At 45.8% G+C, this 18,859-nt stretch overlaps 1 protein-coding gene across 13 annotated transcripts in view; it reads right to left on the reverse strand.

Annotated features, from left to right (window-relative positions):
• Window positions 1–8,887: 8,887 nt before the first annotated feature.
• Window positions 8,888–18,859, reverse strand: part of ZFYVE26 (zinc finger FYVE-type containing 26) — a 66,507-nt gene continuing 56,535 nt past the window's right edge. For 3 of the 13 annotated variants that reach the window (XM_036310778.1, XM_036310806.1, XM_036310763.1), the window contains 7 exons: window positions 17,750–17,947; window positions 16,873–17,072; window positions 15,918–16,059; window positions 15,584–15,643; window positions 14,173–14,355; window positions 13,517–13,561; window positions 10,726–10,929 (listed from right to left, as the gene is read on the reverse strand). In XM_036310778.1, coding sequence (XP_036166671.1) covers window positions 10,726–10,929; window positions 13,517–13,561; window positions 14,173–14,355; window positions 15,584–15,643; window positions 15,918–16,059; window positions 16,873–17,072; window positions 17,750–17,947 — 1,032 coding nt within the window. Of the gene's footprint in view, window positions 10,930–13,516; window positions 13,562–14,172; window positions 14,356–14,667; window positions 14,904–15,528; window positions 15,644–15,917; window positions 16,060–16,372; window positions 16,477–16,872; window positions 17,073–17,749; window positions 17,948–18,859 lie in introns of those variants that run through there. The other 10 variants (XM_036310772.1, XR_004967783.1, XR_004967782.1 and 7 more) reach the window with 10 other exon arrangements.

Consider the following 18,859-nt stretch of genomic DNA (forward strand, 5'->3'; position numbering starts at 1 on the left):
CCAGTACTGCTGATCCAAGGCAGATGTCTTTCTGACCTACTTTCATCACCTTCAATTTCTTCACCTGTAAAGTGAAACTTTGACACCTGTTTTTTATATTTTTCCCCACTGCAAAGATTTGTCATCTTCTGTTAATTTCAACATTCACAGGCATAACTGAACTAACATCTCAATACAGAGTCTTAAATAGCTTTGGCATACTTTCACAGGTGTTCATCCAAATTTTAATCTATGTGTACAATCTATTTTTTCTACAGGTAGATTATGCTATCTCTTAACCAAGACAATCAGCTAAGAAGATCATAGAACATGAGGTACAATTTGTTCTATAGGAGTAGATTAACTGCTAAAACAAACAATGCTAAATTTTAGTGGCTTAATACAATAAAAATTGATTTCTTGTTCATGGGAGTGGGTGGGAGCGCTGCTCCACATAGCTTTCAACTCAGTAAAATTATTAATATTGCTATCATCATCCAATATTTTGTGTGCTAATGGTACTAGTTAGTTAACTAAAGGATTAAAAAATACAAAATGTAGTTATATTCGAAGTATATGCAATTTAAACATAGTTTCATAAAAATGTAAATTATCCCTGGCTGGTGTAGGTCAGTGGGTGGTGTGGGCCTACACACCTAAGGGTCTCAGGTTTGATTCCTGGTCAAAGGCACATACCTCAATTGCAGGTTTGCTCCCAGCCCTGGTTGGGACGAGTGGGGGAGGCAAGCAATTGATGTCTCTCTCACATCGATGTTTCTCTCCCTCTCCACTCCCTCCCTTCTTCCCTTCTACTCTCTCTGAAAAAAGCAATGGAAAAAATATCCTCAGGTGAGAATTAACAACAACAAAAAAGTAAATTAATGAAAGGCAAAAATAAAAATTATTTTTAAATGTCTTAGGTTATTTTTCTTCTAAAATATTTAAATTATCTATCAAAAATTAAAAGGCAAAATACACTATTGCTATATCAACATTTTAAATCAAAGCTATTTCAATAAAGCTGAATTTTTTAATTTTCTAAATTTAATTAATTCTATGAACTTTTATAAAAATAGAACTATTCATGATCCTAATGCTCAAGGTCCATTTAGTTGCCAATGTAAACGTGGATATCATGCCTCATGCATGTTTCCTCTACACCTACATGGCATGTCTATCAATTTTAAAGCAATATGAATTGTTTATTATTTAACCTCCATTAAAAGTGTTGCAGCCCTAGCCAGTTTGACTCAGTGGATAGAGCATCGACCTGTGGATTGAAGGGTACCAGGTTTGATTCTGGTCAAGGGCATATGCCCGGCTTGCTCCCCAGTTGGGGGCATGCAGGAGGCAGCCGATCAATGATTCTCTCTCCTCATTGATGTTTCTATTTCTCTCTCCCTCTCCCTTCCTCTCTGAAATCAATAAAAAGAATATTTTTAAGAAAGTGTTGCAAACACACATTAGTATATGCAGAGACAAGAAAATAGATGTAGCACTACTGAAAACAAACCTGTTTCAATACAAGCATCTACTAAACTCACACTGAGAAAGAATTTGACAAGTTCATTAATTTGTCTTTTCTCCTCCCCAATTGCTCCCTCTGTTCAAATCCTTCCTGCACTCAGAAGTAGCAGCATGATCTACAGAGCTTCAAAGCATTTGGAAACAGTTACGACGTGTTTACCTGGAGTTTAGTGTTAGTCGTGAGAGCAGATGTTCAGGCTATTTGATTGTGATATGTCAGAACTTAGCACCAGAGCCTCAGTAACAGAGATGTCCACTTAAATACATTTACAGACTGACATACCCGATGTGGGGTTGGGGGGATGAGAAGAGATAAACCAAAAATGTGTATATTTATATGCATAGCCCATGGACATGGGCAATAGGGTAGTGAAGACCTGGGGGGAGGAGGGGGTAGAGACTGGGAGGAGGGGAGGGAAATGGGAGGTATCTGTAATACTATCAAAAAATACATTTACTATGTTCTTGTGTAATCTTAAATAAATTTATTATATTCTTATGTATTTTTGGTGAAATGTAGGGCTTTCAAAGGTGCATGACCAAGGGAAGGAGCCCTTCTTGCCTGGGTGTAAGGGCATTACTGTTTATAGAGTCCTGGAATGGGTACTGGGAGTCCAGCCCCGGGAATTCCCAGAAAAGGTCCTTTTCATGTGCCTGGACCCATGCCTACCATAGAGGTTTACTGTCAACCTGGGATGTAAGAAAGTGTTTACTGAACATATGATAATTTTGCCTCATACAGCATCTGAGAGTGTATGAGGCAGTAGTAAATAACTCAGATAACAACATGGTACTGTAGGGAGATGAAGTGAATGGTGTGGTAACTGTGGGTGTGTATGGGTTGCCCAAAGCACTAGTATTTGAAAGCGTGCCACATGCCCACTCAGATTTGACTTCTTGATTTCCTCAGCACTGAACTTATTCACTCCTTTCAGTCTCTCATTCCCACGGCAAGGACTACACCTAGACACCTTGTTATCACACGAGCTTGCTGCTCTTCAGATATCTTAACTTCCAACATCCTACTCCAATCAAACCTCCAGCTTTTTCCTTTGCCAGTTCTCCTGCCACACTATTACCCATGTCTAGCAATGGCCAAGCATGGAAGGATCCAACTCTCTGATTTCTACACGCCAAGAGTGCTGCAGGAGAAAATCACTCCACCCGGCAGACTGGGGCCACTATCAATCACCAATCACTGGTTATCGATGTCAACTGGGCTTTCAACACTGCCTGATCATCTGTTCTCCCACAGCTAGGATGGATGCAGGGAAGCTTATACAATTTGTGCGGCCATCTTTAAGAAGAGAATACAAAATTAACAGACACAAAATTAGGTACAAAAGTGGATGTTGATCTACTGGTAAAATGAGAAAAAAATCAACAACCATGCATAACGGGGGAGCTGGGGATTTAGGTCTTCTGAGATCTCTTTAGGATTTTACCAGCAATGCTTGCATGAAAATGCTTTCTGATAGCAACTTGGTTTCCCCTGCCCATCTAGAATACAATTCCCAGCAACTCACAGGGGCCAGGTAAATTTCAAAAGCTTCACAGTGAACCTGCTTCTGAGTTTACAACACCTAATTCATGTCCTCTCCTATTCTCAAGCCATTCAACCCACCAGCTCCCTTGAACCATTAATAGGTGATTTTTCCCTCTGACTTCATAGATGATATCAAAGCCATCAGCCATCAACTCCCTCAACTTTCTGCTCCCAAACCAGCAAACTTACCTGTATCCCACTCATATGTTCTTCCTTTTCACCTTCTACATTAGAAGAGGTGTTACTCCATCCATTTTTAATCTTCATCTTGTGAATTTCTCTTACAGTGGTCTTTTAGTTTCATCAAAGAGTTTGCTTCTGTTTGTTGCCCTCCTTGCCTCTTTCCTGCCCATCTAAGAGGTGCCCACCTTAGTCTAGAATAGGGGGGAGAGATCACAGAAGACTTCCTGAACCAAGTGGCCTGTGTTTAAGCAAGACCCGAACGATGAGTCACCAGGTGAAAAGGAGGGAAAAAGTGGTCTAGGCCGCTGGCTCAGAAGGGCAAAGAATATGTCTCCTCTGGGAACCTGAAAGAAGGGTGTTGGGTGGAAGGTGAAAAATGAGCCATTTGACCTTGAGAAGCTTAGTTTGGAAAAAGGCTCTTAAATAGATACTTCAAAATGTTTACTTTATCGAGGAGAAACTAAGATGGCGGCATAGATAAACACGGGGAAATTGCTGCCTCCCACAACAATTGAAAAATATGTCAAAAACACAAAACGGACATCATCCAGAACTACAGGAAGGATGGCTGAGTGTAAATTCTACAACTAGAAGGAAAGAAAAGCACACTGAGAGCCAGAGGAGCTGCGGAAGTAAAGTGCAGAGGTAGGGGGCTCACGTGCGCGGAAAAGGGCTGGCACCTGAGGACGCGGCTGTCTTTTTGAATCCGGAGGGAGTCACAAGCTCCCGACGGCTCTGAACTCCGGTTCCGGGAAGTCTCTGGGGACCCAGGACTCATACGGGGAGAAACTGGACTGTTTGGCAGCGGGCGAACTTGAGGGCGGCTTTCCCTCAGAGGTGCTTGCAGCTGTTACCGGGACACTGAGACTCGCAACTCCTTAGGGCAGGGCTGAGGCTCCGCCATAGCTGCTTGCTCCACCCTTTGATTCCTTGAGACCCCGCCCCACCCAGGCTGTGGCAGAGGCTTTTGCATATGAATGCCCCGGCCCTTTGTAACCTGTGATTACCTAACTGCAGCCTGGCCAGACAGACCCAGAACTTCCAAGAGAAGGCCCAAGGTCCCACAGCGGCTTGCATTGCTTCACAGCTGAGCCTCATCAGGGCCAAAAAAGGAAGGGGAATCTGCAGTTCTCTTCGTAGTTCCTGCTGTGTAACCTCAGGCAGAGGTTAAATTAGCACCTCCTTAGATCCAAGAGCCACTGTACCCAGTGGTCAGAGGGGGGCCATCCAGATCACAAATCCTCAGATCCATAAGGGACACACTCAGGGTGCAGTCTCAGTGAGCACCAAAGCCCCACTGAAGCAAGTCTTGCCCCAGAAGGGTGTCTCCAGCACAGAAGTTCTCCCACTGCAGACACAGCTGATTCTCACTGCCAATTGGCCTGGAGGTCAATTCCTCCCAGTGATCCTACAACAACCAAGGCATAGCTACCTCAGGTAACTGGGGAGGCTGAGCCACTGGGCCCTACAGGACACCTAGCACACAAAGCCACTCTATAAACACAGGGAAGCAGCCAAAATGCGGAGACAAAGAAACAGGTCACAAATGGCAGAAATGGAGGAAAGCAAACGACTGGATATAGAGTTCAAGGCCACGTTTATAAGGTTTTTCAAGAATTTTATGGAAACCGCCGATAAATTTAATGAGTCCCTCAATAAGTATAGTGAGACCCTGGAGGACATGAAAAAGGACCAACTAGAAATTAAGCATACACTGACTGAAATAAAGAATAATTTACAGAGATCCAACAGCAGACAAGAGGATCCCAAGAATCAAGGCAAAGATTTGAAATACAAAGAAACAAAAAATACCCAACCGAAAAAGAAAAAAGAAAAGAGATTCCAAAAATATGAAGATAGTGTAAGGAGCCTCTGGGACAACTTCAAGCATACCAACATCAGAATTATAGGGGTACCAGAAGAAGAGAGAGGGCAAGATATTGAAAACCTATTTGAAGAAATAATGACAGAAAACTTCCCCTACCTGGTGAAAGAAATAGACTTACAAGTCCAGGAAGTGCAGAGAACCCCAAACAAAAGGAATCCAAAGAGGACCACACCAACACACATCATAATTAAAATGCCAAGAGCAAAAGACAAAGAGAGAATCTTAAAGGCAGCAAGAGAAAGAAACACAGTTACCTACAAGGGAGTACCCATACGACTGTCAGCTGATTTCTCAACAGAAACCATGCAGGCCAGAAGAGAGTGGCAAGAAATATTCAAAGTGATGAATAGCATGAACCTGCAACCAAGATTACTTTATCCAGCAAAGCTATCATTCAGAATAGAAGGTCAGAGAAAGAGCTTCACGGATAAGAAAAAGCTAAAGGAGTTCATCACCACCAAACCAGCATTATATGAAATGCTGAAAGGTATTCTTTAAGAAGAGGAAGAAGAAAAAGGAACTCTTACCATTTGCCACAGCATGGATGGAACTGGAGAGCGGATAAATACCACATGATCTCACTCATTTGTGGAATATAATGAACAACATAAACTGATGAACAAGGACTGATTCAGAGACGGAGAGGCATTGATTGGACTGTAGGGCTTTGGAGGGAGGGTAGGGGAGGGTGGGGGTAAGGGGGAAAGATCAACCAAAGGACTTACATGCAGGCATATAGGCCTAACCAATGGACACGGACAACGGGGGGTGGGGGGGGTGAGGGCATGAGCGGGGGGGGTGGGGGGAGGGGGTAGAGGGTAACGTGGGGACAAGGACACATATGTAATATCTTAATCAATAAAAAATATATTAAAAAAATAAAAATAAAAAAATAAAAACAAAAACAAAACAAAAAAAAGTTTACTTTATCAATGATTTCTGTTTCAGTATATGCTACAGTCTATACAACTTAATTCAACAAACCTTTATTTACTGGTAAATAATGCATAAATAATTTGTAGGTAACTCAAGGTGAGCAAGAGGTGGTCCTTGCCCTCAGGAGCTTATGGTCTATCAGGTAATCAAATAAAAAATACAATTGACTATCAAGTGGGCAGAATAGGAGAGCTTGAAGTGACACAGAAGGGTTAAAGGAGTATATTTTATGTCATTTATATTTTAACCATAATAAAAACAATTAAATGTTCCATGGATTCTGGGGTTTGTATCTACTTAAGAAGACATTTCATACCTCAAGATTATAGAGAAGTCTGTTTATTCTTCTAGAAGTATTATTTAATCTGGAGTTGCTTGGAGGTGCACCTTTTGGATGGGTGTTTGAGGTGAAGAAAAGAGGCATCTGTGACAGTCAGGGGAGGAAGTGACAAGGACCTGAAGTGAGGTGATGAAGCAGAAGGACCAGGTTCGTCCGACTGGGAAGGTAGGATAGGAATTGGCTTTCAACTGGATATGTGCTTAATGCATGGTAGGTATTTGAATGTTTGTTGAATGAGGAGGGGGAAGTGTTAGCCAATACAGAGAACTCCTGAAGTCTCTAACCCAAACAGCATGCATAATAGTAATAATAACATTAATACTAATAGCCACTGAAGGAGGGAGATAAAGTTTATGGGTGGGTTAGGATGTGTTACATTTTGGATGTGCTAATGTTTTTAGGTTCAAGTGGGTGAGTTCCAGAAAGCAGTCAAGAGGCAGGTCTGATGTGGAGAAGAATTTAGGCAGACAAATTTGGTTTAGAACTCATGATGATTGCTGAAACTATGAGGCTGTATGGGAGAGGATTAGAGTGTCAAGAGAGAATAGAACCTCAAAGAATTTCAGCCTTTAAGTGGAATGAAGAGAAAGTATAGCAGAGAAGTAAATAATTTATAGAGATGGCACTTGAAATGGGCTTGAAGAAAGGGTTTTGACAACAGAAGACTGGAGGGTGAGGTAGTGGAGGTGGTGAAGGAAGGGTTCCAAGCAGAAATAACATGAAGCACAGAAAGAAGGGAAAGACTCCACCAGAGATGCCATTCGGAAACCAGAGGCCATTCAGTAATCAGTTGAATGACGTGTAGAAGAATTGAAAGTTTCAAGGATGGATTAGCCAAACATTATTACTGTGAATGAAAGGATGATGACCAAGATAAGGCCATTTTCCTCAGGAACACTGTGACTATTGCTATTTGGTTGCTTGGATATGAAGAGAGTCTAATAGCATTTGATCTACTTTGTTAAGCTCAAGCCAGCGGTATCTGATAACTTTGGAGTGTCTCAGGTTTCTAAACATAGTCAGTGGTCCTGTATCCTAGACTTAGATTGGGGGTTCCAATTTGCTTTGTTATGACACATCTCCTTTTGTTTTTTAAAAAAATCTTTATTGTTGAAAGTATTACATATGCCCCTCTATATCTCCCATTGACACCCTCCAGCCCCCACCCCAGGCCTTCACCTCCCTATTGTCTGTGTCCCTGGTTGATTACCTCCTGCCCACCCACCTTCCCCTGCTTTCCCTCTGAGATTCCACACTCTGTTGTGACACATCAGGTGGTTTTCAGGTGCACTTTTATCATTACTTTTGTTTGTGTGTTTTTTAAGTGAGGAATTGGAAGAGATCATGTTCCTGGGGAAGGGAGATAATGGTAGCAATGTCCACGGCTCAGATATTATACTGCAAACACGTGCTCCGAGAAGGTGGCAAGGAAACAAGTTAAGCCAAGTTCTGTTTTCCCCAAAGACCTTATACTTGGTTTCAAAGAGTCACAATTGGGTTGATATTTAAGACACAGAATTTAAAAAATGACAAACAGCATTACAAGATATTTCAGAGTGCCATTTTTCATTCACCACACAGGCAAAGACCTGTAAAGTTTGGTAACTGTTGAGGCAAGGGTGTGGGCATGCAGGCACTGTCCTACACAGCTGGTGGGACATTTATTTGCTTGACCTCTTTGAAAGGCAACTGGCAAGACTTACTAAGTGCACATCCCCTCTGACCCAGGGTATTTTGGGCAAGATAATTAATTGCAGTATAATTTGTTGTGGCAAACGATGGCAATGACCTAAAAGATCTATGAATAGCCCTAACTGGTTTGGCTCAGTGGATAGAGCGTCAGCCTGTGGACTGAAGAGTCCCAGGTTTGATTCCTGTCAAAGGCATGTACCTTGGTTGCGGGCACATCCCCAGTTGGGGGTGTGCAGGAGGCAGTTGATTGATGTTTCTCTCTCATCGATGTTTCTAACTCCACCCCTCTCCCTTCCTCTCTGTAAAAAATCAATAAAATATATTTAAAAAATATAAAAGGTCCATGAATAGAGGCTGGTTAAATAATTAGGGCATATCTTTTGGTTGCAGTCCATGGGATACTTTAGTTGTTACTGCTGTTTATATATGAAATAGCTCTGGAACTAGAGACAAGAAACTGTTGACACTGGTAGTGTCTGAGAGGGGGCTGGGCTGAGGGGACAAGGATGGGAGGGACTTTTCACTTACCTTCTGTACCTGATGAATGTGTGATCTCCATCTACTACCCAATTAAAGCAAAAAAAAAAAAAAAGTCTCGTAGTAGAGCGTACACTAATAGTCTTTAACACAAAGGAAACTTGAGATAAAGTCATTAGTTATAATGGGACTCCGTTAGAGAAGTTTAAGAGATGAAGGCCATCTGATCTTTCCCACCCACTTTCTCCACACGGACCATGAGGAAGGAAGGAAGGGAAGGGTAAGAGCAAGACAGCACAAAGAAGTCATGAGGCCAAGCTGGTAGGACAGAGACTTTATTGTGGCTGCTTGTAGTAAAACATTCAACCCTTCCACATGTTGTTTGTTTGGCTGGAGACCACAGTGTGACGCTCGAAGGCCTTAACCTCATCTTATGTCAGTCTAGCCAATGGTTGCCTATGTTATAGCTCAACTAGTTGGAGGAAAAAAGTCAGGAAAATCTGGTTTAACATTCCAAGTTAAGGGCCGTGAAATCTGCAGACCATTCATATAAAGTGCTTATGTTCAGTGCAAAAAGGGAAGGCTCAGAGGGGCAAGCAGATACCAGGGAATGACGTTTCCCGGGAGACAGGTGCATTCTATGACTCAAAGGAAAAGCCACTTGTCCAACTTCCCCCAAAAGGGATCAATTATTTTGTTTGCAGACTTCCTGCCATCAGGATGAAAACTCTGAACCTGGTAGATGCCTAATACTTGTTTATTTTACTATCAAAACACCTGGCTCAGAGGGAAATGCACAGGGTTCTAAGCACCAGAGATGCTGACTTCGCTTCTGGTTCCTGTTTGTCTCAGCAGCAAATGTGAGCTCAACAGCCTGAGCTCTGGCCGGTGGGAAGCTCAGAGCTGTGAGCTGCTCTTGGGCCTCTCCTTTGCAAATCTACGTTACTGAGCATGACAGACCCTTTCTAAAACACTGTCACATCTCGGGTGGGAATACAAGCCCATATGAAAGGAGCACATCACCTCGTTTCACCAGCCGGATGGGACCTATTCATTGTCCCCTGGTCTGACTCTTGTCTGCAGGCCACCTCCAAAGCAAACCCTTGACCCCCCTTCTCTGTTGAGACAGAGAAGGCACTGCCCTGTCCTGACCCTGGGTCTCTGCATATCGCCCTGAGGCCCTGAAGAGATTGCAGAGAAGAAGGAGAGGAGAGGAAGTAGTTTCCTAACCAGTTAAAGGGGCACGAATAGGACTGTCACTCAAATAGGCAAAGTCTAGCCATTCATTCTAGGATTCTGGCTACCATTTCTTGCCCCAGACTCTCAAAGAGGGAGCCACATCCTCTCACTGTGCAGCAGGGATAGTCACAGAAGCTGGCTCTGTGCTTGTAAGCAACCCCTGCATTCCCATTTGGAGAGGCTGGCCTTTCTCTCCCTGTTGGATGAAGTCAGTGGTGCTCCTCCTGTCCTGTCTGAGGTTCCAGACCCGATCACTTGTATGTGCACCCACAGCATTCAGATGCCAGCACCTGAGGGAGGACCCTTCTGTTCAGACTACCATCCAAAGACTCAGGGTAACTCCTTGTGCTTTGAGAAGAGACACTTGGAGCAGTGTTATTCCACAGGTAGCCTTTGCTCCAAAACCATCTCTGAGTGCTGGGAAGGCAAGGGAGGGGAAAGAGGCAATCCTTTCGGTGCTGCTCTGTAATTCATGATAAAACCCTTTTAGTCACGAGGAGCTACTGGAATGTCTCTGCAGAGGGGACTGTGTACACAAACAGGATGACCCGGGTTAAGAACCAAAACGCAGGGAAGGTTTCCAGACAGGCAGAAGTCTAAATAAAGTGCCTCTTTTCAGTGGGGAAGTTTCATTTGTTCAGGAATGCTTGCGCGTAAACATGAGTGTGCAGGAACGTGCACGCCATGCATGCACTCTGAGGTAGGAAGGCTGGCCATCTCCAGACAAGCAGAGTCCACAATCCTAGAGAAGCCTGGCACTTGTGTGAAAGGCCCGGTCTTTGCCCAAGACGGCAAGGAGGGTCCAATCCAGCTCCTTCCGACCTGGGCAGAGCCAGAGAAGTCTCTCTGCACAGGAGGAAAGAGGTGGAGAGCATCCCCATCACTCCTGTCCCAGTTCCCAGGGCCCACTGCCCATGGTCACTTCCGGGAGCCGGAGCCAAGAGCACCTCGGGCCTGGCTTGTCAGTAGCCACTGGGCGCAGATGTCTTGCACTACAGCGTCCCCGCTGCTCTTGGCGGCCTGCTGCACCTGCTGGACGAGGGCTGTGGCCCGTGAGTGTTCCTGCTTCACGGCAATCAGATAGGCAGAGCGCAACTTGCAACATGTCAGGTAGGCCTGAACCTGGCAATGGGTATGAGAAGTGGAAAGAAATGTCACTGACAGATCAACGAGAAACACACAGCACTGCACCAGAGCTCAGGCACACAAGCTGCCCCTTCTCGCCCACTGGATCGATCACTGGGTTCCTATATTATAGCAACTCCTTAAACATTCTGGATGCTAGGCTATTACAAACAAGATATGAATTTCAAAGAGAAGGAGGCAAGCAGGAAGGCAGAGTCTAGCTTCTGCCTTTCCCTCCTCACCGTCTTGGGCTCTCCAGCTTCCTCCTGGCTTTACCGTCCACATGCTGTGACTTTAGTTACTTGGATGATTATTTGATTGATGTCTGTCTCCTTGACTAGAGTTTCAGATCCCTGAGCACAGGAATAGTGTCTGCTTTTTCTACTGTGAGTTCCTGGTGCCTAGCACAGGGCCTGGCATACAGTGGGTGTTTAATAAGTATGCATCAAGTGAATGAATGAATGAACAATTATTCCTATCCCCTACAATGGGCACACAGATCCCATTCCTTGCTTTTTGTTTTTAACCTGCTGGATTTAAAATCTTTTAGCAGGAAATTTGGGAATAAAACTTATAAGCATAATTAGAAAAGGTCTAACTTTTGTTGTTTGGATCAGAGCAAGCTCCGTTTTGGGTACAGGTGGTGTTTCTCCTATTCTCTGGACACCCTCGATCTCACGAATCCCCAGCTTGGTGAAGATGAAAAACCCTTCTCCCCTGGCCCCGATCTCACCAGCACCTCCCTGATTGGCCAGCGTGCCAGGCCAGCCAACAGTGAGGCCCTCACAAGTGGCCCGAGCTCTCATTAGAAGCTTCCTTTCTGCTGTGACAGTCCCTCCTGACGGTTGGAGGGGACACTGCTCTCTTCGTGTTTCAATGCTCCAGATTCTTTTTTGCCTTGGTCACTAAACTCTTTCTTTCCTAAGCTCAATTACAGTTCATCTTCTACAGCCTGATGCCTGGCATGTTCTGAGCTCACTAAAGTGGTCAGGTCCTGCTGTTTGGATATCCACCTGCTGCCCCATGATACTGTCCTCACGCAGGCACGTATATGTGTTAAATATGTTACACAAGTTGGCAGGCAAAATTCCTATCAAGAGAAGGAGGGCATTGTGCCAGAAAGGCTGGAAATAGGAGCAAAATGAACCTATTTTGGGGCAAGATTTTATAGCCTGAGACTACTAAAGTGCATTAAACAGCTGCTGAGCCCGGGCCGGGTGCTCAGTGGTTAGAGCATCAGCCCGTGCACTGAAGGGTCGTGGTTTGATTCCAGTCAAGGGCAGGTTGCAGGTTCGACCCCCGGCCCCAGTTGGGGCACATATGGAAGGCAATCAGTAGATGTGTCTCTCTCACATTGATGTTTCCCCCTCTCTCTCTCTTTCCTCTCCCTCTCGCCCTTTTCTCTCTCTTTCTCCCCAGCTCCACCCTCCCTTCCACTCTCTCTAAAAAAATCAATGGAAAAAATATCCTCAGGTGAGGATTAACAAAAAAACAAAACAAAACAAACCAACAAAAAACATCTGCTGAAAAACAATACTCTGAAAAGCAATGACTCTGGATGTTAGTGCATGTCTGTCCCGGGGTCAGAGCCCCTGTCCTGTTGAGTGGGAGGCGGACTGAAGGCTTGGAAAAGGACCGCAGTCTGGGAATCAGGGAACCTGGGTGTCTGGCCTGGCTGTCGGCTTCTCATTTTGATGCTAGAAAAGTAATCTTCCACATTTCAGAATGTCAATTCCATCCTTTCCATAGGATCTCATCAGGGTGTTGCAGAAATAAAGAAATGTTAAGAACATATTTGCCTTAAGCCCTCACATGAAACATGCCCTGAAAACACACTCCAGGGATTCGCACTGCTGCCAGTGAACCGGCTCTGTGGTTGCGTAAGAATTTGTTTGCCTGACACCAATTTTCTTCACACTCAGCTGCTGGACCATTCCCCTGCTAGTGGCTGCGGAGGGCTGGGTTTTCCAGGGCCTGTCCGGTCCTCTGGATGGCAGGTGGATCGGGCCTGTGTGAGCCACAAACGGGCAGCTGGGGATGCTTTGACTCTGGCTGGCCCTCCTTGCACAGGCAAGGCGAAGCAGAGGTTCCCTGATTTCTTACTGAACAGGGAAGAGCTCAGAGGCTGCAGGGGAAAGGCCTCTTCCAGAGAATGTGACACCAGTGCGTATTTGTTGGCCAAGGTTTGGGTGTGTTTTTTCCTGCTGTAGAGGGTACCGTTTTCCTTCCAGAATAAAGAAACGCCTGCCCACTCTGACAACCTCATCCAGTCGATCGCCTGGTGATGGAAGTGGGGGACTTCAGAGGGCTGTCTGAGAGGAGACCTCCACAGAAAATGAAGACTCAGGAGCAGCCTAGGGCATGTTTGTCTCGGGGATAAAGAATGGAAAGGCAAAGGCTCATGTGGCCAATGGTCACGCATCCCCATCTGTTCCCTCCCACCACACCCTATCGTCCCCTCTGGATAACAAGGAAGGCGAGATGCAGGTTGAACAGAACTGCCAAGGAGAGCAAGGAGTAAAGGGGACAGGGCAAGCCTGGTGATGTGCATGAGCATCACAGGGTAGGAGGCAGTGCTGCTCACCTTGTTGTCATCGTTGTGTATTGCCTGGATCAGGCCCTCCAGCTCCTGTGAGGACAGAAACACAGCCGAAGTGAGAGCAAGGAGCGTCCCTGGGAAAGCTGGGGCCCAATCCAGTTTTAGCCCAGCTGGTCTGACTCCAGGATGGTGACACCTGCCCAACTTTTTTATAAACTCAGCTCCTGCCATAAGAGCAACAAAGGGAATCTAATGATAACACTAAGCTTAGAAATTTGAGAAGGATCGGCTCTCAAGAGGCATGTCCTTGGCCTTCACAAACGAGGTGGCTCTGCCACAGGGCAACACTCTCACAGGCAACAGGCCTCAAAGGCCATCTGCAGACCTAGCTTTGAGGCATGAAGTGTTATATCACTTTATGAAATTGTGGACCATCTGCACAGTCACAGACACTCAACTCCAACAATCCATAGAATCACTTCTAAGTGCAAACAACATTAGAAATGGAGTTGAGGGCCACTTATCACCATGACTTTTCTTCCCAGAGAAGGGCTGGTTAGAGCGAGGCCATTATTACAGTGGGTTAGAAAGATAAAGGAATCCTGTAGAGTTTCAGGTGCCTTGTGGGGAACAGAAATCTAAAGAGGGGATGTGAAGATGCTGAAATGGAGGGAGGAGCCAGAGGCTGGGAGTGAGCGCACCTGGGGTGGAATTCTCTTGAAGGCTTCCAAGCAATTGAGGAGGATGGTGTCCCCGTCACTCTTGGCTGCCATGCCTGACTCGCTGACACATTTGAGCAGCTGTCGGATCTCACTGTATTTCTCCCTCTCCACCAACTGCCGGGCAGCTCTGCAGTAGGTTGCGGCAGCATCCAGCTGGAAGTCCTAGAATAGAAGGTGGATGATGGGCTGAGGGTGGCATGGGCATTACCAGAGGAAAGAAGGCAACCTTTAAAAAGCTCCCGCTATGCTTGGTGTAAGTAAGCCATATTGATTGTAGTCACAATAGAAAACACACATAAACAAACAAAACCAGCCAAAAGTTCCTCTTTTGGAGTCAAGCAAACATTTAAGAAGCAACCATAAAAATCATAACCTCAACATTTAAACTGGTACATCTTACTTGCTGTTGTAACACTTTATGAAAATATTCTAATCAGAGTCACAACAGCGTTCATTCTCTCTCTAATGAGTCACCTTTTCTTGGGAAGACAGATGTTGGGACTGGTATTTGCTGTCCGGGACACTTGGTGCTGTGAAGAGGTGCCTTTGTGTACGGAAACAGACCAATTCATCAAAAGACTGATTTGCTGGAAACATCAGATAACCTTGAACTTTAAGCCTGGTCTAGGACAATCCTCCCTGGGGTCTGGGAGCAGCTGTCACTCTGCCTGCCACCAGGGGTGTCTGTGTGCGGAGAGCTTTGTCCAACACTGAAAACGGTGGGAAGAAATAAATCTGCCGGTTGTTCATGAAGTTGTTGATCCTTGAGACATGCATAAAGCTTACGTTTAAGACCCTGCCTGCCCAGGATGATGGTCTCAGGGTGTCTGCGTGTAGCTGTGCAGTGGGGGGTGGTCTGGAGAAACCGCTCAGCTCCCTGGGGTGTCAGTGCCCTGCTCTAGCGCGGCTCCAGTGACACAGCGGTACCTGCGTCCTTTACTCACAGGCAACAGAAAATGTGCTCATCAAGCCAGCTCCTGGGCAGATGGAGGATGGAGGGCCAGCCCTTGTTGCCAGGATGGGGATGGGGGGGGATTCTCCCGCTGAAGAGGGAACCCCCCAGCCACCTCCTCTGGCCATGCTCCCCTGCGAGGGTGAGCGAGGCTCTGCAGGGAACCAGTGTGGGCAAGACTAGACTAGACTGTCCTAGACTTGTTTCAGGAATTTCTTTGATAGCTTTTGATGAATTTGTCATTGGTTACTTGGCTTTTGACAAAGTGGCCTAGAGTCTTGAATTTGACCCAGTTCTGTAACAACCACCTCCTTGATTTCATCCTGATATACATGTGAATCTACTATTCTGGGGGTAAAATTTTCTGAAGAATAATCTCTCACAGAGCTGGTCAGGTGCGATCGCCCTCAGCATAATCTCACGTAATCCAGGTCATACCTGCAGAACACGGAATGCCATTCCGAAACCATCTTCGACATTTTTCCCTCCTAGCATGATCTGAAAAGGAGAGGGAAGCAATAGAAGCAATAATCACAGAGTAGCCCCTCAATCAAGAGGGAGGGCCCCATTTATTCAACAAATATTTGTTGAGATCTACTAGGAGCCAGGCACTAGGGATACAAGAGCAATCTTAATAGACTTGCTCCCCCACCTTCTATGGCCCACATTCTGGTGGGTGGTGGCCATCAAACAAACAACTGAAATAATATTATAAATGTGATACATGTTCTGAAGGAGAATAGGCTCTGCAGGTCTGAAACACTGTGCGTACCTTGCAGGCAACATCCATTTTCATGTGGTTATTTCCAAACAGGGTTGGCAGAGGCAAGGTGGTGATCTGAGAGGTCCCGGCACTTTCACACCGGTGTAAAAACCTGGTCACTTCCATCTGCAGCTGGAGTGTGTTCATGTGCCTGTGGTGACAGGAGATGTACAGGCTAGCCTCCTGAGGGGCTCCAGGAATCCAATGACTAGGGCTAGGTGACTGAGAAATCGTGATGAGATGGCAATGGAAAAGGCCAAAGAAATGATAGGGAAGGAGAAGAGATCAAAACACCCTCTGAGCAGTTATAACAGCACAGAAACGGTGGTCTAGTGCCCTGTACAGACTCACAATAGTTAAGGTGCTTTGTGGAACTGGGTGAGGTCCAGTCCTTGAATCAGTGAGTATTTACAGAGCACCGATGTGCTGCTAACAACAGAGGTTAAGAGAGACATGAGTCCTACCCTCACAGAATCCATCAGCTGAGGAGAGATGTATAATGAAAAAACACATAAAGCAACTAGCAACTGGGTCTATGAGGCAGTAAATGGTAGTGGTGGAGCATTTACTTAAAAAAAAAAAGTTTTTATTGATTTTAGAGAGAGAAGAAGGGAGAGGGAGAGAGAGATAGAAACATTAATGATGAGAGAATCACTGATCGGCTGCCTCCCGCACACCTCCTACTGGGGACTGAGCCTGCAACCCGGGCATGTGCCCTAACCGTGATCTCCTGGTTCATAGGTTGACACTCAACCACTGAACCATGCCAGCCAGGCAAGGAGCATTTATTTTGGGTGTTGTGCTCGAAGCAGCAAGATCAGTAGGAATAATTCCTTTTAGATGAGTATTCCCCCCCACCCCCAACCCCCGCCCCGGCTTAGAGATGGGCAAGAGCAGCTTCATTCCCATCAGACACTCAGCTCTAGCCTTTCTGGCCCCGACTGTCCCCTGACCCCGGAGTTACCTGGACACATCGGCTGCAGACATCTTCTTTCTGAAAAAGTTGGTTTTCTTCCTCTTGGAGCTGCGGGAGGTTTCTTGGAGGTAGATCTTCAGGTGGTCCTTGGCCTTAAGCAGCCACGAGAGCTTCTCTCCCAGTTCTGTGTATGTCTTTGCTTTGTGACTGAAGAACCGAATACAGGTCATGGCAGCCCGGACTTGGTCCTAGAAGAGAAAAACAAAAGTTTAGGTCGGAGGAGGTCAGGGATCTGGGAGGGTGGGGGGTGGGGGAATTCTGATCTGACTCCCACCCATGACGCTTGCGTGCCAGCACCCATTCCCATCGCCAGCAGCACTGCTCTTTGGCATCAGTCCCTCCTAGGCCCAAGAGACCTCACAGTGAAGTGACTGGCTGAGATCTTGGGTAGGATATTATTCCACCACAGAAGAGATCTTAAAAAGGGTACTTTTGATTTTCCATTCAACTTGGCTTCGCTCTAACTGTGGCATTGAATAACTCAATTTCGTGTGATTCAGTTGGCAAACCTCAGACAGATTGGGAGAAACTTGTTTCCTCTCCCTTCATGCATCTTCTCTGAAAACACTCCATCATTCCTTATAAATTCTCATTCATGCATGTTTATCTTGAAACTACTATCTCTTACATCCCTCGACTTCTGAAGAATGCCATTACTGACAAGATTCAGGTTTCCCTCTTTAGAACGGGGAGAGAGATCCTCTTACTTAGCAATGCTAGACGGCAACATGGATTGCTCTAGCATGAGCCGATTAGCAAGGCCAGGGACCGGACGACAGTCTTGTTCCCTCTCCTTGCGCAGTCTCCCCTTGCGCATGGCAGGGCCTCGGCGACCGAGACAACAGGCAGGCTGGGCCACCCTTACCTTCATAAACTGCTGCAGCTCGTACAGAATGTGGTAGTAGTTCTTCTTCTGCAGATGCTGGCAGGCGGCGAGCAAGTACTCTCCCCAGCACTCCAAGGTTGGATCAATGGATTCTAGCAAGTTTTCCAAAACGTGTAGCTTTCCACTTTTATAGCTTGGCTGGAAAATGCCTTCTATGAAGACTTCTGGAGGACTCTCCTGGAGCAGGAGAAGCAGAAGGTCAGAAGTCTCGAGCCTGGGTCTGGCACTGCCTGGGACCCGTTCTGAATTTCCTCAGCATCCTCCGAGGGCAGTGCTTCTTAACGACTGAGGGTCACAGACACCTTTGAGGACCCCACTCTCGTGGCTGCCCTACTCTCTCCTTCCCTTTGCTGACAGGTCCTCCACAGGGTTACCTACGCTCACCGCCTCCTGTTTATCTCCTGTGGTTTCCTCTTCAGCCCACTCCTACCTACCTTTGCACTCGCAGCTCTGAAACGGCCCCTTCGGTCGCCAGTGACCTCTGTAGTATTAAATCTAAAAGTTAATTTTTGGACCTTTTTTTCTGTTTGATCTATCAACAGCTTTTGATACAGCTGATGGCCTCTTCCTCCTTGAATAATTTTCTTTATTTGGCTTTCAGGACGCCACCCTCTCCAGGTTTTCTTTCTCCTTTCTGGCTACTCCTTTTCAATCTCCTTTGCTGATTCTCCCATTCTCCCCAGAGCTTAAGACTGCTCATTTTTCTACCTATCGTCGTTCTTTTGGTGATTTCTTAAAGCCTCACTGTTTGAATTACTCTTGATTTGATAACTATGCCTAAATTCCTATTTCTAGCCTGTTCATTCCTTCTGAGCTCCAGCACTGCATAACCAACTAATACCCAACTGCCTATTCAACATGCCCTCTCAGGTGCCTAGCAAACCTACTACACCTAAAACTCTGCTGGTGATTGTTTCTTCCAGATTTGCTCTTTTTGCAGTTTTCTCTTTCTTAGATGATTTCCTTCTAGTTGTTCAGGTCAAACACCTTAGTCATCTCTCCCCCATATCCCAACATCAAATTAATTCGCAAATTCTATCAAAACACATACAGAATATGCAGGAATCTGACCACTTCTCACCACCTCCA

This window comes from Myotis myotis, unplaced genomic scaffold, assembly GCF_014108235.1.
Source record: "Myotis myotis isolate mMyoMyo1 unplaced genomic scaffold, mMyoMyo1.p scaffold_m19_p_1, whole genome shotgun sequence".
Classification (NCBI taxonomy): domain Eukaryota; kingdom Metazoa; phylum Chordata; class Mammalia; order Chiroptera; family Vespertilionidae; genus Myotis; species Myotis myotis.